This window comes from Poecilia formosa, unplaced genomic scaffold (assembly GCF_000485575.1).
Source record: "Poecilia formosa unplaced genomic scaffold, Poecilia_formosa-5.1.2 Scaffold28, whole genome shotgun sequence".
Lineage (NCBI taxonomy): Eukaryota > Metazoa > Chordata > Actinopteri > Cyprinodontiformes > Poeciliidae > Poecilia > Poecilia formosa.
The window spans coordinates 287,322-312,968 of record NW_006799967.1 but is presented as its reverse complement, the minus strand read 5'-3'; the positions used below and the strand labels follow the sequence as shown (position 1 = coordinate 312,968).

The 25,647-nt window shown below is 40.7% G+C and overlaps 1 protein-coding gene across 6 annotated transcripts in view; it reads right to left on the bottom strand.

Annotated features, from left to right (window-relative positions):
• ap3b1a (adaptor related protein complex 3 subunit beta 1a) overlaps positions 1 to 25,647 on the bottom strand; it is a 58,265-nt gene that overhangs the window by 10,404 nt on the left and 22,214 nt on the right. For 2 of the 6 annotated variants that reach the window (XM_007548780.2, XM_007548778.2), the window contains exons 16-27: positions 25,006 to 25,192; positions 24,715 to 24,756; positions 24,142 to 24,272; positions 22,945 to 23,113; positions 22,505 to 22,682; positions 20,575 to 20,725; positions 19,038 to 19,086; positions 17,183 to 17,286; positions 7,598 to 7,826; positions 4,983 to 5,067; positions 2,756 to 2,853; positions 384 to 522 (exon numbers count right to left, since the gene is read on the bottom strand). In XM_007548780.2, coding sequence (XP_007548842.1) covers positions 384 to 522; positions 2,756 to 2,853; positions 4,983 to 5,067; positions 7,598 to 7,826; positions 17,183 to 17,286; positions 19,038 to 19,086; positions 20,575 to 20,725; positions 22,505 to 22,682; positions 22,945 to 23,113; positions 24,142 to 24,272; positions 24,715 to 24,756; positions 25,006 to 25,192 — 1,562 coding nt within the window. Of the gene's footprint in view, positions 1 to 383; positions 523 to 2,524; positions 2,527 to 2,751; positions 2,854 to 4,982; positions 5,068 to 7,597; positions 7,827 to 17,182; positions 17,287 to 19,037; positions 19,087 to 20,574; positions 20,726 to 22,504; positions 22,683 to 22,944; positions 23,114 to 24,141; positions 24,273 to 24,714; positions 24,757 to 25,005; positions 25,193 to 25,647 lie in introns of those variants that run through there. The other 4 variants (XM_007548782.2, XM_007548781.2, XM_016669926.1 and 1 more) reach the window with 3 other exon arrangements.

Sequence of the window (25,647 nt, the reverse complement as noted above, 5' to 3'; positions counted from 1 at the left end):
CCACCCACGGAGGGTGAGAGGGAAATTTTTTTTTTTTTATATATATATATATAAATAAATAAAATGAATCAGTATTTTTCCCTGCTCAGTTTAAGAACTCCTGTCATGATTAATTTAAGTAACATGACCTTTAAAATGTGTGATCACAACTGCAGTTCTGCAACCACTAAGAAATAAAACCTACTAAAACCTGGCAAAGCCATGCATTTGGGAACCACTGCACAAAACTAATTAGACCGACATAAATGAGCATTCTAACATTTATAACAAGCTATGTGTAAGCATCATGACATACATAATACACGGTAAGACATGTTATGAATATACATGTTTTAACAAGAGAAGTGAATGCAGGTGAGGGTGTGTGTGTGTGTGTGTTTTACCGTTGAAGGTTGTTTTGGTCAGATGAAACCACTCCTACATTAGCCACCGACAGGACCTGCTTGCTGATGTTCTGCTTGGAGGTGTTGGCAGTTGCCATGGTGATGGTTGCTGAAGTCTCATTCATGCCCATAAGCTTTTCTGAGAAGATGCAAAATATTTGCTCAGAAAAATTACAACACAACAAAAACGTAATTTTATCTGTTACGTTACATATAAAATGTATGAAAATTGAAGTAAAAGTTGAAAAGATTCAATCCGCAGGTTTACAGATGCCAGATGAAACTGGCTGGTGACCAGAGTCACCAAATTTATAGCTTAATCAATCCTTGACAAGCTGATGAGTATCTCAAAAATACTGTGGTGAATGCACCACATCCTAACCACTACCAGATCACACCAACACTTTTCAGTACGGATGTCTTTACTGAGGGAAAACGCTAAATTAGCCATTTCCAGAATCAGAAATGCTTAAATAAAGTGTGGTTTCAGTCATGCTAGCTATGCTAGCAGCAGTAATTATCAATAAAAAGCTCCTAAAGATAGTTTAATATGTGAAGGAAATATTTTGCTACTGTTTTGAACATATTTAACATGGTTTCACAGAAACTCCTCTGACGGATGAAATCACCTAAGAGCTATGAAAATGATTTTCATGTCATTTTTTTGGGAAAATCTTCCTACTGTATAGATTGGAATCTGCCAAAACTGGTATTGGCGGCTCAAAATCTTCGAAATCGACCACGAAATTCTGATCGGTCCATCTCAAAGTACAGAACCGAATAACGAAACCATCCACAACCTTTCAGCATGTGAATATAATCTATCCTGTGTAAAAGAGCGAAAGTAAACAATAAAAGACCAACAAAAAAAGGAGAGTTCATCTGTGCCGAGTAATGGGAAAGGATTTAAATAAACGAATTGAGACAAATAGGAACATTTTAGGTAGAAATTAAAGTGGTCCCACTGTCAAATATAATAAAAACCTATTACCTGAAATAAGTTATTGACTTCCCTCCAATGGTATACATTAAAGTACATTTGTTTGAGAGAAAATGGTCCGAATGAACAGGCTGTTACTTCATCTTAAATCTCGCTTTGCTTTTATCTAAGTGCAGTTGAGCTCAGACAATCATGAATAAGGTTAATTAATGCAGAAGCAGCATTTAGCAGCACTCAGAAGCTCGCTGACGGGTGGGCGGCGTTCCTCTCCGCTCCCTAAAGGAACCACATCATCCAGAGGATGTGGACCAGCTGGAAGAGTTTACACATTTTGTTATTGTTACTCTATGCACGTGTAAACAGATTTGGTTAATAGGTTTTATGTGACAGTGGTTGGTGTACATAAAAAAATAAGCCCACAGTGATCACAAGCAGGACGGTGTCAGAGTAAAATGTGGGGTTTAGGTTTACAAGCCGAACCGAAATTTTGAAAAGCGGTTTTCTACTTGTTAGAGTCTAACTAGGTGATTAGATGGATTACCCTGTTGACGGACGAAAGAAATTAAGGTGTAGAAGTAACGAGCACAGCGCACTGCACAATGCGCCCTGTTCCGCTCCCATCAATCACACATCCCAGACGATTTGCACTTGATTCAGACAGCGACTACAACAAGTGACAAAATGGAGCTAGAACATGTTAAACAGAAGCAGAAAATGGGAGAAGTTACACTGCTCACTCCAATTATAGTCTAAAAACGAAATCAATAATATCTTAATTAAAATAACATGTTGTGTTTACTTTGGGCATAAGCCTATAATTTGTCGGGTTGGGCTCGGACATGATGCCTAAGGGCTCGGATTGGGTTGGATTATTTAGGCCCAGGGTTTCCCCCAGTGTATTATAAGCCTGGCAGCCCACCAGGCTTTACTTGCCCTTCTGCCAGGCTAAGGGTTGAGCAACAATCGCATCGTCCCTGCACCTGCCTGTTGGCCTCACACTATTATTTCCAAATTATGATGCCTGCTCATGCACCTCCTAATTTTTGTTACTTTTAACAGTTTAACACAAAAACACGGTGGGCCGCTGATGAACTGCCCTAACATGCCGTCACCCCTCGCTACACTGAGTCCTCATTTGATTCAGTCTTGCAGTCCTCTGGCTCACATACATTGAAAACAGACAAGCAGCATATTCACATACTTCTGCCTGATCCAAGGAGCTAAAGTAGTAAAGACATCAAACCTGGACTGAGACTCTGTCAGCAAATATTAAAACTGAGGGAAAAGGTCAATGCCAAAGGTTTTTATTTAATTAAAACCACCGTGGATCAGGATTACACACACAGTGATGCTCGTCTCTGAGAATCTGTTGGACTGTGACGCATTTCTTTACGTCTTCAAAGAGAAAAGCATGACACAAACATGCACTCACTTTGCTCACTGCAGAAGTCTGGCTCTTTCATGGTGCTGGGCATCAACAGCTCTCCTACGGCGGGCTGAATGGACACGCTGAACTGGTCCTCCTTGGTGCTGAGGAGGGACAAACAGGATTACAAAGAGTCCATGAAAAAAAAAAAAAAACTAACGCTTTCCTTACTGGACCTTAGATTGTTTTGTTGACAGAATGTCTTGACCAGGGCTGTCAACGTTAACACACGTGATCAGTCTAAAAGGCTCAACTTTCTTAGCACTGTATTAGATTTGGAACTGCACTCATATAACATAATGCAGATTAATCGAATTACCCATTTGTACTAAAGCCCTCCGTCCCGCAGAGTGTTACTTCAAAGCAGCATGTTAAACTCTGCTTTGACTGGCCTTGTACTGCGGTCAACAATGCAAACGAAAATCCTTTAGTGCACGTGTGTCCAAAGTCGGTCCTGGAGGGTCGGCATCCTGCATGTTTTAGTTCTCTCCCTGGTTCAGCACACCTGCATCAAATGATGGCTTGTTAGAAGCCCTAAGAGGAATATTGACTTGTTGAAGAGGTTGTTACCACCACTAGGGAGAGAACTAAAACATGCAGGATGCCGGCCCTCCAGGACCGACTTTGGACGCCCCTGCTTTAGTGCTTCCTTGTTTTAGACTTTGACCAAAAAGTTACAAAACATCCAGATCAGTTTTAGTAGGGCTCGGCCTTTAATTTCCACAGCATCTGCACCACAAATAATAATAATTATTAAAAAAAAACCTTAATAAATGAAAATGAAATGACTGTTTCCTGGTATGCATGTTTTTCACACTTCTGGTGACAAATGAAGCAAAACTCCTGAGTTGCATATAAATAATAAACTGAACACTTAATGAACCCTAAATATTATCTCCTGTTGTACACTTTCATGGATTTTTTTTTTAAATGTAAAATATTTTTAAATTTTTTGACAAATAAACATGATTTATTTGTCATGTTTGCTTGGACCTTGGGATGATTATAAAGAAAGGGTTCCAACACAAACATTATCCAATTTCTTTTTTTCGTGTTTCTTTGGTTGGTGAAAGAAGTCTAAGCTCTAATGAATATTTGATGATAAAGGTGTGTTTCACGTTTGGCCATAAAACTCAATATTTAAACATTCTTAACATAAATAAAAAAAAAAAACAAAAAAAAACAATTTCTATTACATTTTTATATAACTGTAATAGAAAATTATTTGAAAGCTCTAAGAAAACGTTACCGTACGAAGCAGCTGGTTAATGATGCTAGGGCTAGCATCCAAACACGACTTTTCACCAGAACTAAATTAAAGGGCTAGTTCCCAGATTTTAGAGAATTTGGACATTTCAAAACCTGAATCAGAGAAAAACTTAAGTGGAAAAAATTTATATTAAGCAGAACATCGTTAAAACACACATCAGTGAATGAAACTACATTCCAATTATTATTTTTTATCACAAGAATCACATTGAGAAAAGTGTGAAAACAAACTTAAATATATTTCTAACAAATGTGGAATATTCCACAATTAATACAAAATCTTTAAAGCACAATTTGTGCTTTGGGGAAGCCTTCATTTATAAAAACAGATGGATATTTCTAAAAATATTTATAGACTGATAATAAAAACTGTAGGAAATGATTTGCTTATGCTCAAATATGTTCACTAATGTTGCTTCTGGCTTAAATAGCTCAACATAACGTATATATAATTAAGTGCGAGGTCAAGTCCATTTAAAATGCTTTTTAGTTCAAACTGATGCTAATGCTAATAACGCATCGTGTATTTTGAACGGCCTTGTGTCCCTTTTTTTGGAAACGTTTCTCCTCTGGTTGCCAAGCAAACCGATGGCTCTGTGAATAGAATTTTGGAGCGGATTGATCCGTCCTCTCCATCTCAGACAGATTTTCTGATAAGGTTATTGATCAGCTGAGCAGCAGTGCCAATGGCATTCAGCAGGCTGATTTGGGTTGGGACTGATTAGTGGAAGGGGAGTGGGGGGAATAATTGTTATCCCAGTGAAACGGGATCAATCGTGGTTGATGTCTCACCTGGGAACGAAGGCAAAGTGAGGGGGGAAAACAAAAAGAAAAAAAAATTAACAGCAAGAACAAACAAGAGAGGCAAAACCAGCAGTTGGCAAAATTGATTCAAGCAGTCATACATGTGAGGTTTTTTTTTTGTTTGTTTGTTTTTTTCCCCCAGGGTTTCCTGTTATCTTACCATAACTGGAAGTTGGCTGCCTGTGTTGAGTCGCTGAAGTCGATGCCCATGGACACGCTCACCGAGGCCCCCGGCTCCAGCCGCTCTGAAAGTGGAAGTAAAGGGGAGGGGGGAAAAACATGAGAAGAGAGAGTGAGCTCCAAGGGCAGGGCATGCGGCGCGGGGGGGAGGATGGAGGAAAGGGAGAGCGGAGTGGAACAGACAAGCGTCTACACGGCGTGTGTTTTCTACATCGCAAAGCAAGGCCGCCACGTGTGAGAAATCTATCCTTCAATCTACTTTCCCGACAAATTCAGCCTCTGAAGAGGAAAAAAAAAAAAGAAGAAATACGAAAGAGAAGCATCTTTCCAAAGCAACAGAGCCGTCAAGGACTAAATCAGCATCAGGAGAGCTGAGGTAGAAAATAGTGGAAAATACGAGGAGTTTAAAAATGTTGGAGAGAATCAGAATCTTAAAGCGACACATGGAGTTTGGAGCGACTTTACACAAGTTAGAAAACGTGATCACTGCTGATGAATGCTGATATGTTTTTTTTTTTATTTGCATGATGGGATCCCTAGGCCTGTCTCGGTAAACTTTTCTGGATAATAAATAGTCCCAGAACTTATTGTGATACTCGATAATATTGTTGGTTTGAGACCATTACAGCCATTTTCAACCAATATAATAACAATATTAGCATAATAATCCAAGTAGACCCACTCACATATCCAAAACAATTTAATTTCTAAAGAACATTTAATTTGGAATCAGAAAACATTTCAAGTATCCAAAATAAACAAAACAATTAAAATGGATTGTGAAGTTTGTAAAAACTAAAATAGTCATTCAGCTGAGACAGGGAAAACAGGCAAAAGTGGCAGGAAGGTCAGACTGCTTTGTCCTGGCTGTCAAATGTTTGCAGCATTTCTCAAAATGGCGGCTTTTCAATTACTTTAAAGGAGAGCGATTTTTTTGTTGCTTTTTTTACGACTGTTGTCCAACTGGAAATTACTGCGCTCTTTTTAATTAATCTTCTGACTAATTGATTTATTGCTTATTGTGATGAGCTTAAGGAGGCCTCTCCACACATAACCAGCAGAAACTGAACTCAAAGTAAACACCAGTGTCCTTTGGTATAATGTTACATGACAATAGGCAGCAGAAAAGAGCAAATTCACTCATCATCATCATCCTTCAGCAAACAGGCATAAAGCAGCTCAACATAAAGCTTTTGTCTGTATTCATCCCCCTGCAGTTCATCCAAACTAAAGCCAGCCTCTGGCTCACCGTACCCACACTCAATCGATCCAAATTACCCACCGTTTGGCTGCATGAGTTCCTTCAATGCCCAATCAATCCCCTGCAAAGGGCGCTTTTAGCATGCTTCACCGCGCACTGCTTATGTCTCGTGGTGCGTTCAGGGCCCGCACGCACCAGAGGTTTTAAAGGTACAGTTTATCAGACGGAAAACTGGGGACGGAGTGTCAATTTTCTTTTTCTGATCGATATCAATGAAAATGTGACTTGATTAGATCTGGTGATTAGTCGTCTGCTTTTTTTTTAATTTATTTAATTGTTTTTAGTAGAAGTGGGGCTAAAAGGGCTTAGAGGGTATTCCACGATTTGATGATCATTTAAGATCCGTCTGGAAAACACAACGAGCCAAGAAAAATCTCAATAAGCGACATGGAGTAGGGGTGTCCAAAGTGTGGCCCATGAAATCATCTCTTTTTTATAAAGCAAAAGTCAAAAGTCCTATTTATGTGTTTGATCTTTAATGACATACACATTTCATAAACTTTCATAAAAACCTGTAAATCACAAACTAATTTTTGTATTTTTAATTTAATGAATTTTGTGGCCCACCAGTAGTTTTTGAATTTGTCAGTTTTGGCCAAAGAAGAAAAGAGGAGATCTCAAAGTATCACTAAATAACTATTCTATACAATATTTAAAATAAAAATGTTATAGCACGATCAAGTAAGGTTAACTTCAGTTGTTAAAAAAATGCTACATATATGAAATAAAGACTAAGTCTTTTTACTTCCTAATTTAACGCCTTGAAATTGGGCCTCTGTCTCTTTAAGAACTCCTCATCTTTCTGAAACTCAGCCTTCAGGAAGTCATCACAACATGGCCACTCTTTTAACCCTTTAAAAACACTTTGAAAGGCGTTGCTCTGAGAAGTAGCTCATATAGCTCACCAGGTGTTTGCTAATTGCTGCAGGCTAGTCTGAAGGAGCTGAGTGCTGGAGTCAGAAGCCCACAAACTGTAGCTCTGAAGAGGAGCTGCATCTCAGAGGGGGGGCTAGGTCCACCCAGGTGTTTTGCAAAGCTGAATGGTTGCCATGGAGATCGGCAAATTTCTCAGTCATGCATGAAAGAATCAAAGCAACACTCCAGATATGTTTTTGAGGAGAGACCAACATTAAAGCATAATGTAAAGCTAAAAAAAATTCTATTTTAAATAATAGTTCCCCTTTAAAGCAAATGTGAACTTTTTTTTAATTTTTTCTTAAAGTGACTTTAACTCATACAAAGCATCTATCCGGTCAGAGGAGACATTTCCATGCTGTTGCTGCAAATGTACGGCGTAACGGGTGTTGGCATTTTTGTGTGTGCAAGCGGCTCACCAACAGTGTTAAAGCAGTGGACGTTCAGGCTGCCTGGGCTACGATCTCCTATATGGATCTCTTCCAGGCTGTGATCTGAGCTGTTGGTCAGGATGACCTGCACTGCAACCATACTGGGCTGGTACAAGCATGGCTGCCGGGGGAAATGGTACTTGGCCGACAAGCCTTTTCCCGTCATATGGTGGAGCAGCTCGTAGGTTTTCACGGGGCCAAACGATGACGAAGTGACCTGGAGAGAGATTGGAATAAAATCAGTGACAAAAACAGGCAGCCATGATGGATCGATTCTTCTAGATAAGTCTTTACACATTTTGTCAACACATTGTATTTCACTGAGATTCTATGTGACACAAAGTTGTATGCGAGAATTGAAAAGTACATGTAATTTTACATTATTTTATTATTATTTTTTACAAATAGAAATCTGAAATGCCTAATTTGTAAACTGAGTCCACCGCTTTCTAATTTAATCTCAGACGACTGACGCAGAGAACAAACACAATCATGAAGACCAAGAAGCACAACATAAACAGAACTTCATTCAGAATGACGTGTAGCAAAAATCAAAAGAGAAAACACACACTGAGCATCAGTATTAAACATGGTGGTGGCAGAGTCATGCTGTGCCGGGATGCAGAAGCTGGTTAACGATTGATGGGAATTTAGATGGAGCTAAATAAGTGAAGAACATCTGTCAGAAGTTAAAAAAGAGTCAAAGGTTTTCCTTCAACAAGGACAATGAGCCCAAACATTCAGCCAAGAGTTAGAAAGAGATTAAAGAATATTCTTTTGTAAAAAGAGCCTATACAAAGTTCAGACATCAATCTGTAGCCAGAGAACAGCTGCAACTAGCAATCGATTAATTGCATAATAAAATTGACACTTTCTGCAGACTTGTCAATTTATAACTTAAGCTGTTTTTACATAAAATTAAAAATACACTAACAAATGCAAATAAAGTAATTAATTACCTTTTAGAAATAGGAAAACATTTGTCTAAGATGCAATAACGTTCCATTAGTGAACGCCTGATCATTTGTAGCAAAGGATGCATCTGCAGCTAAAAAGAATAAAAAAACTTTAGTTTTTTGTTTTTGTTTTTTATTTAAAACCATAATGTGTACATCTTTCATACAGCTTTGACATAATTACGGTTCTGGGTGTGTTGATCTTTGAGCAACACCCCCCCCCCCCCCCCGGAATTGCAACTGCATCCAAACTAAAGGCCAGGACAACACAAGAATATCCGTCCGTCACGTGACGAACGCTCATACAGCTGAACGTCTCTAATCAACAGCTAGAAGGCGCCTCTTGTTAGCGAAGAACTCTCCCTTCGTTAAGTCTGGAAGGTGAAGAGGAGTGCGTCGAGGAAACATCCTCAATCAGCTGAGTTAGATGAAAATGGGCCGGATGCTCAGGCAAAGCAGGCTGAATAAAAACACCCCTAATGAATAGAAACACAAGTGGCTGCCTCGGCCCCGAGCCCCTGCCTCTGGCTGGCTGTTTAAAAGGAGCTTTTACCCTTTCAGAGGCAGGAAATTGTATTACCTCGGAGAGGCGCTGAAAAGAAAGGAGGTGGAGGCGGCGTTTTAGTTTCTATCTGTGGAATTAACATCCTGTTACAGCAGATGAACGCCGTTCGCACTCTGTGGTGTGGAGATTCTCGACTGCCTGCTCTCATTAGAGAGACGAGATGTCACAGGCAGCCCACACAAGGCAACACAATACAGCAGGAAAAATGTGTGTGTGTGTGTGTTTTTAAAGCAGAAAATTATCACATAATGTCCATAAACAGCAGAAGTGTTGTGTTGTGTCCAAAACAAAACAAAGCAAACAACAAGCACAACAAAAAGTACGGGTATTTTTGTCAAAAAAGTCAGATCTTTTCTTTCTTGAGTGACAGCACTAATTAAATCTAATTAGACTAAAATAAACTAAAAAAAAGATTGATTAAGACTCAAAAATAATTGTCACCAGAAGGCACTCAGTCCGAGTTCAGGGAATAAAAAACGAAAATATCAATCGAAAATGGGGACAAGAGGATTAGAAAAACAGAGAAATGAAAAGTATTAAAAAAAAAAAAAGGCTGGAAACAAACTTAATGATTCTACAAACTTAGAAACCCAAAAGGTGTGATAAGAATGTGTCATTTGGGGTCAATTATTCATTTTGGGTTTTATTTTTCGATCCGTTCTTGTTTTTATTTCAGTGCAGATTTATTATACGACATTCAAGTTCTATTATGTTGATGCGAAATTAAGAATGTTGGTAAGTCTAAGTAATTGGAGATTTTCTCTTATTAACACACAGTCTAAATAACATAAAGTTTAGTTGTGCAGCACATTTCAGCAGCAACGCAGTTCAAAATGCTTTGCTTCATGAAAACATGTGAAGCAAAGACGTTGTGAAACCAGTAACAAAAATAAGAGTCGTTATTAAAATCATCGATAAACACCAAACATGTTGGTCAAAGTTCCAGTTATTATGAATCTAAAGCAACTTTAAACAGGTGGGATTTTAGCCTTGGTTTAACATTTAACAATGTTTCAACTGTTTTGCAGTTTTCTGGGAGTTTGTTCCAGATTTGTAGAGCATAGAAGCTGAATGCTGCTTCTCCATAAGCTCCAATCTAATGTTTGGACAACTGGTGCAAAAAAAAATCTATGACTAAATGTATTAAAATCTGTGAATAAGTGGAGCTGAATGTGAACAAATCAAACGTCTCGTTGATGGGATAACCTGCTCATTCAGCATCTTCAGGTAGTCAGATTACCTATGACGGTGCTGAACTTTGACCTCAACAACAACAGTAACACCGGATCATAGCGCTGTAGTCACGGGGCGCTATAGTAGACACGAGGCATGATGGGTAAATCACTTCATCTGCTTCTTAGCAACAGCACTCATCAGGTCACACAACCTTCTTATTTCGCTCCCGAGTGGAAACTTTATTCTCCTTCACAATTTGCAGATTTTCATTTTGGTTAGTCTCACAGATTAGTGGTTTTCTTACGGCTACAAAGTTGTTCCACTGAGTTTTCTTCATTGTACATGCGGTCAACCTATTGTTTTTATCAATTGCAGTTTCTTTAATATTTATTTTTTAAATATTAAAGAAATATTTTAAAAATAAAATCAGTGTAATATTCCTAATTACACTGGCTGAACAAATTACATTTGTGTTGTTTGACTAAACTTGTGAAGCTATAAGTTTATCTAAGTGTGCTGTACTGATGCAGAGTTGGCAAATAAATATGTAATTCAGCCCTTTTATGTCTGTGTTAAAAAAATAAAAAGTTTTAAGTCAATTCAGCACAGATTTCTGTATCAGATCGGTGTCTGCCGATACCGATATGTGAGGTTCAGTATCGGAAGTGAACAAAGTGGATCGGTGCCTCCCTAAAATTTAAACTTTTCTATTAAAAACCCATGGAGTGAGCTGCAATCATAACATCTACAAGTTACTGGTTCTCTGAAATTATTTTTAAGAATATAGGAAAAGCAAACTTGCAGATAGATTAGAGACACTATAAAAAAAAACAAAAAAACAATTGAGGTAAAAAAAAAAAAAAAGAAAAGAAATGTAAAATAAAACGTGCATCTTCTGCCACTAGGCCATCGTAGCGTCTGTAACAGAGGTCACAAAAACATTCGTCTCTCGCGGCCGTCACGCCGCCACGCAAATTTATCGGACCACTTTTGGATGTGTCGGAGCAGTCGGTGTCGATAAAGCCCACCGTAATGTTTGCCAGGCCGTCACGACGGAGATTTACCTCCCTGACAGAGACATCCCGCCTTCAAGGTCCTCCTGTGTGCCTTCTCGCCCCCCCTGTCTGAACGGGGACGGGGACAGCGCTTCAAACTGCATATTATCACCAATTTGACATGGTGGACAGTTAAAGGCTGACACGAGTGCCCACACACCATCCGCTGTTGTTCTACGCTGCGCGGAGCAATCCCATAACACCTCAAGTGTAAATAAGAGAGGGAGAGGGATGTAACCTTGACTTCTCTGTCAGTCTCTCTTTTTTTTTTTTTCTTTTCTTCTTCCCTTCGGGTCTGGGCTCGGAGGCTCGGTCCCGGACAGGAAAGGAGGAAGGTGACAATGAGAGAGGAAGTTGATTGAGAGGCTCTATTATGCATCAACTTAAAGGAAGCTCCAGTGATGGATGACACAGACACGCCAGTCACCTTCAGAGCACGGACGGCGCGTTCCCAGCATCCTCTCTGGCAAATGACCTGAAAATCCCGCTGACGTGCTCAAAAAAAAAAAAAAAAAAAAAAAAAGTCTAAGAGGATTGAAGCGGGCTTCGCGTTGAAACGAAAGAGCTGTGAAGTGCACAACAACGCATGGTTTATATACTGAAAAATCCAGTTTTAGTTTTTGTTTGTTGCAGATATTGTTCACTTGGGATTTCATTAAACTCTCCAAGAATCGGCAGGTTTAAGGTAAGGGGGACATGTGTTTGATTTTTAGGGCCTGACCGTTTCCCCCTTCGATCTGAAGATGACAATTAATTGTCACAAAGACCTTGGCTGCAGATTGAATTAAATAAATGCTAGCCCTAAACCTATTTTAACTTGACAAGGAGCCTCTCCAGAACACATATACAGAGATTAGTTCATTTGTGTCAATTTTTCAGGAAATTAGATTTTCTCAAATGATTAATTTTGATTTTTTTTTTTTCTTCATTAAGGCCGATTAGCAATAACAGAGGATTGATATTCAGAGGCAGGAGTGTCCTTAATCCAGTTTTACAAGTGCCACACACACTTTTTATTCATCTATTTACTGAACGTGAGGCGTAGACTGAAGGAATCCCACCAACAACAATTCCTGTGAAAATGGAATGTAATTTAATCTAAAAAAACAAACAAACCCCAAAACATTTTAAAACTAAAAATATTAACGTGTAATCGTACGTTTGTAAATGTGCAATTAAAATTAGCATCTTTTTGCCTGAAAAAGATTAACACTGGACGTTGTCATTCAGTGTTAAGTTCTGAATGGCAACAAATTCACATATCATAAATGTAAGCAGTAGGCCTGTCACAATCAATAACAACTCAACTAATTGCATGATAAATTAAAACAAGCTCAATAATTTCCATTTGCAGGATTTATCGTTTTTCTCCTCTCTCTCTCTACCAAAATCTGGTGCTTTAGACTCAACTAGCCCCTTTGTTCAATTTATTTGTTGTTGTTTGTTTATTTTGGATCTTTAAAACGTCTTCCAGTTCTAGTGTTAAATCTTCATTAGAATTTAAAGTTTATTGATCTTTGAGAATATGTTCTTTCATTATTATGCCATTACCATTATATAACTTGAGAACGATCTCACGGTAACTTCTGGGAGAATTTGTTATTGTGACAGGCCTAGTCAGAAGTTAAATTCAGAGAAAGATAAACACAAGTGAAGAGAGAAAAGAACAGGGAAAAAAATTAAAGAGTGACCAAAATTTTTAGGACTAAAGAGATGCTTTAAAACCCGTCCGTTCTCCATAACAAGCGGCCGGTTCACCTGACTGACCGCTTCCTCGCGGACATTTCTTCCTATTTAAGAAGCAATCTCTGCAGTTTGAGTGGCAGCGAGAGGTTTGGAGGGCAGGAGCCGCTATATTCGCGGCACTGGAGGTCCTTCTGCTGATTCATAATTAGACGTGAACCCTGGAGCTTACGGCGGTGTGTGAGGCAGAGGGGGGGAGGGGTGCTACGGGGAGGTCACGGGGGTGAGGCAAGAGACGGGGGAGGAGGAGGGGGCAGAGCCCGCGCCCGCCTGATGGACACCAAATGAACAAATTATGATGGGCCCCTCTGGGCGTGATGGGGTCAAACGCCCCGCGCCCCGCCGCTGACAGTTCAATTTCCCCCTAACGCGGCCCCATTCGCCGACCGCTAATTATGAATGAAAAGTTATCAGCCTCAGCCGCCCGCACCCCCTCACCCCCAACCCCGCTGCCGCACACACACGGACAGCGGTCGGAAGAGGTTCGGGGGTGGTGGATGGTGGGGGGGTGAATTTAAGAGGCAATTGTGAGAGATCCTGATGTCAAAATGTTATTAGAGAGAGCGGTAGCATGCAGAAACGAGGGGAGAGAGGAGCAGGAGACAGAAGAGGGAGGTGGGTCAAAGACAGTGACCGGGGTTAATCTAAACGCCTTTGATAACCATGCAGTAATTCTCTAAAAGGGCCCGAGCGCTCAGCTGAGACACAACCGCTGCCTCTGTGGGCAGATTGCTGAGAAATAGAAATGACACTGGGGCCAGTTGGTGTGAGTGTGTGTGTGTGTGAGAGGGGGGCAGAATGTGCATATGCACGAGGTGGTGTGTGTATGAGAGTGTGTGAGTAAAGGTGAGGTTATTTACCCTTGTCTATGAATTCTGCAGCCCCATCATGTATTTATGCATAGAATTGACTCTAAATCAGATGGCGACGTGCAAAAAGTTCCCTGTTCTAATCTGCATTTCTATTCGCCATTACTCCCTGGCCTTCACCTGAGAGGAGAGACTGACTAACGAGACTCCAGCTGCATCCATGTTGGCTTGAGAGCAGCTGTCAGTCATCCTGACAGGCAGGCAGGAAGGCAGAGGGGCAGGAGGGTGGCGGGCAAACGCAAACTACCTGCTAACTTGACTTAAAACTCATCGGAAGAGAGGGGGGCAGTAGGAAGAACCTTTAGGGTGCGTTCGCACCAATACTCCACTTTAATCAAACTCCATGTCGCTTTGTCTAGAAAGTCCGGTTTGTTTGGGGAGAATCAAACTCTGATTCGGACCCAAAAATTTAACTCTGTTCCGGCGAAAACCTAAGTATCGGATCGACTGAAGTGAACTCTGGTTTGGTTCAAAAGGAGATGTGAAGGGCAAGCGGTCCGGAGACCGCTCCGAAGTCAGGAAACGGACTACAGCGCAGGGCATTCTGGGTAAATACAACCAAAACAAACGTCAGAGCTTAGCACTAGTGGGAGAAATGGCTTGTGGTCTTTTAACAATGACCGAAGAGAAATCCTGCAACCAATAAGGTCCGACGCTGCTCCATTTTTTTGTTTACATTCTGTGAAAGAGGAAGTTGAGCTCATGTCTTCTTCAGAGGTTTTAATATTACTTCCTTCAGTGGTTCTTGGTACAGCGCCACCACAGGCGAGGTGGGGAACAAGTTTTTAAAAAAAGGTTTGGTTTGTTTGACTCAGTGCAGAGTGAAAGAGAACCACAGCAGCTGAAAATGTAACAAATGTTGCAATTTTGGTTCCGAAATTGAACCAAGACTACCAGACCAGGGCTGAGACCATGTGCACCAAACTGAAGACCTTTGTGATCCAGTCTTTGGCAGAAAGAGAGAGAGANGGGGGGCAGTAGGAAGAACCTTTAGGGTGCGTTCGCACCAATACTCCACTTTAATCAAACTCCATGTCGCTTTGTCTAGAAAGTCTGGTTTGTTTGGGGAGAATCAAACTCTGATGCGGACCCAAAAATTTAACTCTGTTCCGACTGAAGTGAACTCTGGTTTGGTTCAAAAGGAGACGTGAAGGGCAAGCGGTCCGGAGACCGCTCCGAAGGCAGGAAACGGACTACAGCGCAGGGCATTCTGGGTAAATACAACCAGAACAAACATCAGAGCTTAGCACTAGAGGGAGAAATGGCTTGTGGTCTTTTAACAATGACCGAAGAGAAATCCTGCGACCAATAAGGTCCGACGCTGCTCCATTTTTTTGTTTACATTTTGTGAAAGAGGAAGTTGAGCTCATGTCTTCTTCAGAGGTTTTAATATTACTTCCTTCAGTGGTTCTTGGTACAGCGCCAACACAGGCGAGGTGGGGAACAAGTTTTTAAAAAAAGGTTTGGTTTGTTTGACTCAGTGCAGAGTTAAAGAACCACAGCAGCTGAAAATGTAACAAATGTAATTTTGGTCCCGAAATTGAACCAAGACTACCAGACCAGGGTTGAGACCATGTGCGCCAAACTGAAGACCTTTGTGATCCAGTCTTTGGCAGAAAGAGAGAGAGACATGAAAAAAAACAAACAAAAAAATCATGCAAATGGAAATTATGGAGTTCTTTTATCATGCAATTAAATCACTTACTGCTCACTGCGACAGACTTTGCTCCAACCCTGAGAAATTTTAAAGAAAAAGAATAAGTGCTCTCCTTTTGAGAAAAGTGAGTGCTACATTGCAGAGCCACTAGTACCACTAGTTACGATTATTTTATTTTTTTAAAAAAGATCAGAAAAAAGTCTGAACTTTTTTTTGTCTCCATTGAACAGATGTACTTAAGTCGAGGGTGGAAATGAGATAATGTATTTATCTGTTCTGAAGCCTTTACAGAAAGTCCATCAGCTACGACTGGACTATGGTCTCATGATCTAATAAAGTATCATGCAACCTAATAAGGCCATTCTGCCAGCAAATCATGAATTGTTCCACTATAGCTAAAGATGGAGTCGGACGATATGGCTGAAAAATGTATCACGATATAAGCGTTTCATATCAGTAGACACTGATAACTACTGATCCGTCTTTTAAATATCAATGTCAAACTGGTGGCATGACCTTTACCGTTTTATCCACAATTTTCTCTCCACACGTTAATTTTTAAGAAGTTATGAGGCAAGGTGACAAAACCTGAAACTACTGCTGCGCAAGTTACTCAACAGGTTGTTGCTAGGTAACCAAAGAGTGAATGAGTCGATGCCAGCTAGCTCACAGCTAGCTTTACTGGCTGTGAGAGGTTGAGCAGATCAAGTCTTTCTTCTGCCTTCATCTCCCAAAATGCTGTGCAGTTCTGGATAGGAAGTCCGTGAATATTCTATATATTGAATATACTACCAAAAGTATTATCAATTGATATTGATCACTTGTCTATTGATTTATTGTCTAGCCATACATAAAATTAACATAACATCCCTACAAAAGGCGACAATGAGTTGCAGTAGTTTCATATCTTCATAATTCGTTGCAATTTAAAAATCCTCAAACTGCAGCATTTCCAAACATCCGACTTTGTCGAAGAAAAATAGACACAGCAGCAGCTGAGAGTGTGTTTTGGACGTTCCCCTCCCAGGGGAAAAGACGGGATACAAAACACACAGATGTGAAGAGCTGCTCACATACTGTGGAGAGAAAGGAGCCGTCACACCAGGAAAGGTCAACCATCAGATATACACAACACGGAGACACGAGGGACGCAACACCTGACAGGAAGAGAAGGAGGGCGGCAGAGGAGGAGAGAGAGAATCAGAGCGGTTGGACTTCTAGATGAGGCGCAGAAATAGAGTTCAAGGGTGTGGAAGAACGAAAAGACGGCGACGGTCGAAAAAGACAGACTATAAGAGATACAGGAAACGGGGAGAGCTGCTGCGCCGTCCCGACCAGCTATAAATATAGTGAGGCGGGAAAGGTCAATAGTTGGCGTCTGGCGCCGAAATGTTCCTCAAGGGAGAGGAGGCTCATTTCACCATCGCGCGTTGATGCTGCGGTGTCAGGGAGAAAGGAACAATCGAGTCCCGGCACATACTGCTGGAGCAAATGTCACTCGGTCTGGTTGTGACGCGGTCAGACGTAAAGTTTGGAAACGGCGGGTACCAACCTGCATGGCGGACGAGACGTTGGAGAGAGAGAGGCCTTCGAGGTCGGACAGCAGGCTCGAGGAGAACACAGAGGACTTTGGTGCACTTGGAGGCGCAGGAGAAACTAAACAATAGAAGAAACAATGAGTCAAACTGGAAAACTGGTTGTTTTAAGTTATAAGATCAAAAAGGTCAAAACTGAGAATACAGCCCCCTCAACAATGGATTAAGACTGTCATAGACTCCCCAAAAACCTTTATGTTCAGTTAAATCTGGACGGATTCCAGCAAATTAGGAAAAAAATTATTTAGTGTGAATGCTTTCTACCTTCTTAATGCCGAGAAAAAACAGAAGGTATTCCCCTCTCTGTCCTAAAACATTACCATGTGTTCCTCATCTTAGCAAAACTCTCTCGGTCGTCTCAGTAGCTTGTAGCTTTATGTGGGAAGATCACTCCACACTCACTACAATCATTCCCAACTTCCTTTAGTCTCCCAGCAACTAGCGTGACTAAGCATGGGTGCAATTTGGAGGTGTGCACACATCTCCTTCAGGGTCATACTCATATGTGTGGGGATCAATCCATACAAACTGAGGTGTGGTATTTATTAATAAGCAGGCATGAATTGTTGATTGCAACAAAAGTATTACAGCTTCATCTGGGCCTGATGAGGATCTAGACTCACCTAAAGCCAGCGTGGCCAGTCCAGATTCAAAGTTTTTTTTAAGTTGGAGAAGATTCTCCATAAAGTTCTGCAGTACAAACAATATACAATTTGCTGACATATGTCTTAATATTCATGAATCCTGCATTATGGAGCAACCAGGCTTTCATGGAGCAAATTTGACATTGGCAGAATTTGTCTCTCTAACCACCTCATAAATAAAAGTACAAATAAAGTATAAACAAAGTCCTTCCACCTACAGAAAATTTATTTTGGGTGAATAATCCAACTACTCGACAGTCATTATTGTTCCTACAGCCAATTAGGGATGAGGCAGGATGATGATGCAGAACACAAATCTGAATACAGTGGACCTCTACCTAGTGGAATGTGACTTGCAAGTTATTCATTGAAAATGTATCTAAAACATTTGGAAGAAAATGAAACTTGTGAAGCTGGAATTGACTGGGCACCTGATGCGCCATTGGCTGATATTTGCAAATCAGTCAATCCATGACCTGCATTTATTTTCCATTGTAACAACAATAAGGGAGACTCTAGATTTTATGCTGCGTTGCATTTGTAGTCGGAACATAGAAATTTTGACTTCCAAGTTGGCAAAAATGGACTGAAACTCTCCACGACTCCCAAAGTTGGACTTCCGCTTCAAATATTCTGAGAATCTTTCAAAAAGACAACTTCAAGATTCAAAATGGCCGCTCCTCATATCAACAATAGTAAACTGTTGTGAAAACACGTTTATTTTTACAAGTCATACTTGTAAGAGTGTGTCTGAAACCAATGATAAATGTAGCATCTTTAGCTAAACTGAAATGAAATGTGTTGTTGTGGAAGGTACAGCCAACGACGATGTTCATCAGAGGCACAATGGCTACTTGGGCGTCACGATATAGGAATCCTGACTTCTCCGACTAAGTTAACTGGAACGATGTTAACTTGGGTTTGTCGTTATTCACCGCTCCGAGTTCAGACTTCTGAGGTGAGTGGGATGCAGCATTAGCTTCTGCAGTAGTGCTAAGATGGTTTCTACAGTGTATATTTGGTGTGTAGACTATTAAAACAGGCAGTGTTGGGCAATTTTGGAGGTGGTCTCAAGTTTGCAGGCGATACTGGCTCTACTGGGGGTCTCACTATAGTTTGCAGCCTGCTGCCATAGGGAACCAGTCTTAGAAATGACGGATGAACTTACAGTCATCTAGATCCAATAGAGAGACTTCCTTCTTGGACTTTACCTCCACCTAAAAAGCAAACAGCAAATTCACAATGAGTGTAAAAATAAAAAAAACAAGATGAACTGCAGCATTGTGGCAATTCCACCTAGAGAGAGAGAAACATTTCAATTTCAATAACGAGACCTTGAAGATGTTACACATTCCTCCCCAAATCAACTGGTTTACATTTCTATGCAGCTTGTGCCACACAGAGTCTGGTAGAGAAAAACACACATGCTTCAATTTCACAAACCTGCAATAAAAATCAGATTTAAACATATGAGCACGTTTTTATCACCCTTTCTCCATACCCACCTAACCAAGCTGAGTTTATCACATCACATAAAGAACCATAAAATCCCACTCTGCCAACTCCAGGGTAGATAAGCAGCAAACAAACAGGACAAAGGAGTGAGAGGCAAACAGGAGTAAAGAAAAAAAACAACCCAAACCGTAAAGTTCCAGGCCGCCGTATCTTATCAGATTTTCTCTGATCGAAGCTTGGTGGGGGTAATAGAGACGGAAACCCTGTTACTGGAAAAGCGATCTGAAAGAGCCGTGCAAGAAAAAAAAAATGGCTGAGGGAAAAAGATGCATAATTCATAGGCCATAACCAAATGACAAAGTGAATGAAATGAGAATTTCATAGCGCCGAACGGCAAAAGGGTGAGAGAAAGATAATGTGATGAGCGTAACAGGTAAGAAAAAGATTGTGAGAACTGGGGGAAAAAAAACTTAAGGGGTGGAAGAGAAAAACAAAATAAAAGAGATGCCATGGAGCCAAATGACATCCCAGAGAGTAAATCAGGATTTTGAAGCTTTCAGCACACACAGCTGGGAGAATATCATGTTAATACTCAGTGGGAGCTGAAAAGAAGAGGGCTGTTCTCCTGTTTACAATTTCAACCCCATTATATCCCATCAACTGGGCTGCGACTCGTACCACACAGATGAACGGTGCAACATGAAAGTGAATGTTCCACTGTAGCTTTTTATCAGCAGCCCTCAGCAACGTTAATCCAGTAAAACCAACATTCTGTAGGTGTACATTCAGGTTTTCTTTTCTTTCATCTCTTTAATAAGCTCTAAAGCTCAATGTTTTACTGGCAGCCCACAAACCGTCCAGAATGCAGAGAGAGATCTCTATATGATAGTGGGGATCAGATGGGACCAAATGCTGTCACTGCACATTTTGCTGGACAATAAATAGTCGCCGTAATTATTGGGATAAACGACAATATTGTTGTTTTCAGACCATTTTCATGTGATATGTGTTACTGCTTTATGAGAGTGGAAATGTGAAAATTTGTAGCATTTGATTGACTGTAGTGATTGATTTTATTGACTTGTGACAGAAGTGGACTAAACACTTCAACAGGGAAAGGATGGATTTGCACTGTAACTCAAAGTTGTCCTAACTCTGAGTTGCAAAGTCAAAGTCAGGACTTTGAGGTACTGAGCAAGTACCTCTGTTCAGCTGTGCCAAGCTACAATGATGCTGAAGGGTGACATCACCTTCGGTTTAGTCTTTGCGACGGTCTTCTTCTGCGGAGCTGGAGAGTCGGAGTCGGAGTCCTCCTCGGAGTCAGACTCCGAGTCGGAGGAGCTTTCAGCGGATGAGCTGCTGGTTTTGCCCACAGGACCGTTTCCGTTTTCATCCGAGTCACTAAAACAATCAGGCAAAAGAAAAACAAAATGCCTCAAACATACAAGGAAGTTTCACCAAAACCATTATTTTACATTGTATATAGAATTTCTAATTGCACTTTCTGAATAATTTGACAGGTTTGCTGCAGTTTATTTTTTACATGTCAACCTTTTGCTTTGGTCAGTTTCTTTATTATTAATTCTACATTGGCTGCTCTAGTCCTAATTGCACTGACTGAACAAATTAAAGTTGTGTTGTTTTTACATGTTTGACCAAGCTTGTGAAGCTATTGGCGTACGTGTCATCAAATAAGTGTGTAATTCAGTACATTCATGACTGTAAAAAAAAAATTAGTTTTAAAGTCAAATCAGCACTGTTTTTCTGTATCGGATTGCATCGGCCGATGCCAATTCTGATATTGTTAACGGAAGTGGAAAAAAGTAGTTAATCCCTAAAAATTTAGTTTATAAGTGAAATAACTTTGCGTCATTAAACATATTCAGTTGTAACAAAAACACCAGGGGGGAAAAAAAAACACGTTGAGAAGTGAAAGCAAAACAAACTTTAAGGCGTCTGAAAGCTTTCAGTGCACCCGATCAAAACGACGACGATCAATCTGTTTTTGTTTGCAAAGTGAATTCAATGCGGCGCTCAGTCAAGAAAGATTTTCTCCATCTTTCTCCCCTCTCTTTCACTTGCTCTGTCCCTCTTCAATTTGTTCCAATAATGAGTGTTTACTCCGCCTGCCTGGGATTTTCAACCGTTAAATTAATGAGGGGAATTGTGACGGTAACTGGCTTTTTAACTTGGGCGATGATGAAAAGCCAGTATTAATTTGGCCTACAGATTTCATTTGCTGCGAACAGGAAAAAGTGATATAAATCACTGTGGGACTGATTAGGCCCTGCCTGAAATGACTGGGCCATAATGAGGGCATTATGCTGTGTTTGTTGTGGAAGCACTGGGGTGAGCGGCTCTAATTACCGACTGTACGCGTGTGTGTGCGCGTTCTGGTGTGTTTGAGCACTGGGGTGAGTTGCTCTAATTATACTCTCTAATGGAGAGAACAGGGTCAGCCGGCGGCCTGTCACACAGCAAAAAAAAAGAAAGAGAAGAAAGAGAAAGAAAGAAAGGATGAGAGAAAGAAAGAAAGACAGAAAGAAAAAAAATCAGGTACGTTCTGTGATTTTGTGTGTCCGTGAGTAAATGAAGTGCGCTGCGTAAGAAACTAAATTTGCCAGTTGTGTAAGGGAGAGTGCGTGAGCATATTCTGTAGTAATGACTCAAATCTCGTTTATTGGCAACACCAGGCTGCTAAATGACCAATCAAAAGTCATTATCCATTAGCCATGTAAATGTGGCTTACACTACTGGAGGAAAATTCTCCTTGATTAGCTTGTTAATGGAACTCATGCCAGCGATACTCCTGCAGACCGGCCGACCCGAGAGAGGGAGAGAAGGGAGAGAGGGAGGGGGTTAGGGTGGTAAAGAAAGGACAGAAGCTACAGTACATTAAATTTGCATGGATTTAGAGTTTATTCTGCTTTTAAACAGAGTTTATTCAGCAAACTTTGGTGGTTGGAATGAGTTTCCTGGATGGATGTTGATGTCGCCTCTATGAAAGGAGGGGGGAAAAAATTTATTTTTTGTGTGGGAGACAAATTATCCAAATGGAGAAAACTTTGTTTCCTTCAAAAGCTAATGATGCTAAAGCTAGCATCGATTCACAGCTGTTGATTACTGACTGACTACACAGCGTAGTTAGTGATTTGTGAAACCTGGAGGATTTCCCCTCACCTGTCCGCAGCAGTCTGCTTGCTTTTCCTCGGCGTCGCCTTCTTAGTTAGTTTCTTCTTCTTTTGTTTGGATTCAGACTCGCTGGAGCTCACTTCGGATCCGCTCGAACTCTTCCCGGAATCACTGGAGGTCTTCTCCGAGCCTCCGCTGCTCTCCTCTTCGCTCGCACTGCCCGACTCTAAAGAACAACACAACTGTGGGTTTAATATAGTTATTTTTACTCTAATAAATCTTATTTTGGTGTAGTTTGTGCGTTTAATTTAATTGGTTTTGATCGTCATCTGAAATCAGCCGACCTATTTAATTCGCGTTTCAAATATTTTCTAATATAATTAAGTAAAATAAAATCAATTTCGGTCAGAATCTAAAGGAATAAAAAAAGCATTTCTATCAGTTTCTGAAAGGCAGTGTAACTTTTAAACTCTAAAACACAAACATACCTTCACTGCTACCACCACTACTGCTGCTGCTGCTGCTGCTGCTGCTGCTGTCGTCTTCACTGCCACTTCCAGATCCTTCCTCCTCCTCCTCCTCTTCCTCATCGTCTGAGTAGAACTTATCAGATTTGGGTTTCTTGGCTTTCCCCAGAGACGGCGCCCACTCTTGTACCTAAAGCGAAGCAACACATCAAATTATGTTGCTGAAAGCGACGAGACATAATAAACGAGCTCAGCAATTAGCAGATTTGTTCTTCTTCTCTTTTCTTTGTTTTTTGTTAAAGACCACATCTAAGAGTATCAAAGCTTTATTTAAACACCGAACAGAGTTGTTTTGTTATTACTGTGTCAAACAGACGCAGTTATTTCACTTTGGAGTTTAAAAGATTTAAGTAGACGGAGAAACGGATGAGCAGCGAATTTGGTGTCTCCAGACATTTTTCTCCTGGCTTTCAGCGGTGGCTGTTAATCGACTTTCGCTTTGCGGATGTTATCTGATGCCGTGTTTTGAGTTTTGTGCAACCAAAAGCAAGTTACAGACAAATACTTTAAAGTACAAATGTAAATCCTTCATTTCCTCTTGGATCATCTATAAAACAGGCGACATGAACTGGACAGGATTATCGCCAATGTGACAGCTAAACCTTACAGTAAAAATATGTATCTTTTTAAATTTTTGTTAAAACTGTCACCATGTCCTGATGGGTGGGACAGATAATCTATGCTCCTGCTGCCATCTGCAGAAATGCTCTGCTGCCCGTTAGAAACAACCAATCAGAGCCCGGAGGAGGGTCTTAGCGCTGTCAATCAGTCTACTCACACCCAGTTTTTACTTTCTCCATTAAATAGATATTTCACACAACCTTATTATCATTTTTAAGCCTGGAAGGATAAGATAAATTTGAGTAAAACAGTAAAAAATACAGAAATCTTCAAAAAGTAGGTGACAATTTAAACTATTGGACTGGTGAGAAACAGAAATACTCCAAATGTTTTTTTCTTTTTCATCCCTGAATTGTCTGCATGTTAAATATGACGGTAAAAATTAACGTGGCTGATGATGAAGATGATGATGACATGAAATATTTACATTTAATTGAATTCAGTGCATCTGAAGGTGTACCTGTTAAAATTTACTGCTGGAGTAACTTGAATATGTCAAAAATTGTTAAATGAGAATGCTTCTGATGAAAACAGTACCGGTTCAATCACTTCCACGTTCCTCACAGACGGATCCGGCGCCGTCGCTGGCCAGTCAGACAGCTCCTGGTAACCGGTGGTTTTAATGTTCAGGCTGTGGGAGAGCGTCCCCAGCTGGAAACGGTCTCTGTCTGGACGCACAGACAAGGAAAATGAAGGAAGTCAAAGAAACCCGACACTGATTAGCAAGAAGGTCAATCGTCAGTGAAGAAGTCGGTGATTTGGTGATGAGGAATAATTGTTTTCATCGTTTATCACCACAATCACCCAGTACTTTTCCTCTGTGACCAACAGGATAACGAGTGCTTTTGTCCTTAGAGTGTGAAATAAAAAACAGTGCTCCTCTGTTTGATAGGAGAAAAAAAAAAGAAAACTTCACTTGTGAATATTAAGAATGACAGGAGTGAATAAGGCCATCCATAAACATCCAGTGGGTGCAAACCGCCTGTGAATCTTAATATTACAGGAGGCTGTTTCGTCCATTTTGTCAAGGAGGAAGAGAGAAAATTAAGTTTTGTTTCCCCCCCACCTCCCAGTGTCTGAACAAAGGTTAGCGCCGGCTCGATAATTTACCCATCTCATTAGTCCAAGGTAAAGGGGTCTGACCTAACTGCCCTTCAAAGACACACACACACACACAAACACACACCAGAATAATGAAAGCGCCACCTGAATCCACTGGAAATAGAGCCACTCAGTTTGAAGTAAAGCTTCCCCTAATTCATATTCAGAGATTTTCTTCTGGTTTAAGAAAAACAGGCAGGAGAAAGTAATGGATTTAATCGCAACTAGAAAAGTGGTGTAGGAGGCCTGACTGTTTCAAAAATAAGGCTTAGAGGTTGAAACGACGAGCGGATGAAGTACCTTTGAAAGCGGACTCGAGGACCGGCGCCGGCTTGGAGGCCAGCAGGATGCGGCGGGCGTACTTGTTGAGGGCGCCGCTCTTCTCACTGGGCACAATCAGCTGTCGGATGAAGCGCGTCCGGTCTCGGATGTCGTAGTTCTGGTCGTATTTGCCGAGGTTCAGGATGTACTGGGTCAGCAGCTTGGTCTGGGAGTGAAAGGAGAGGTAGGACCTAGCGCCGATTCAAGCACAATGTAATCTACTGAAAAAAAAAAAGGTTCCTGTTGCTGCTGGTCGTTTTTAATGCTTCTGTCAGCACAAATTGCAAACAACATCAATTTTTAGCCAAACTTTCCAAAGCTTTTATCTTCCTAGTTTAAAACATAAATATAGTTAAAACTGATTCTTGAACATTTCTTGCTATACGACTCTTCTGCTTAAAAAAAACCATGAATGGTTGGAAAAGTTTTCTGACGTCATGTCGATCGATAGTTTAACTTTCCTCTGACATTCTCTCATTACTAGCGTAGCAGTTGCAAATTTCAAAGAGGTGATTCGGTCTTAACCAAAAAAAAAAACTTACTGTTCATTCATGATTTCATCAAAGACTCTCATTCACCCACGTCGTGGTCAGCATGGTTTAACTGCGAGTTACAGTTAAA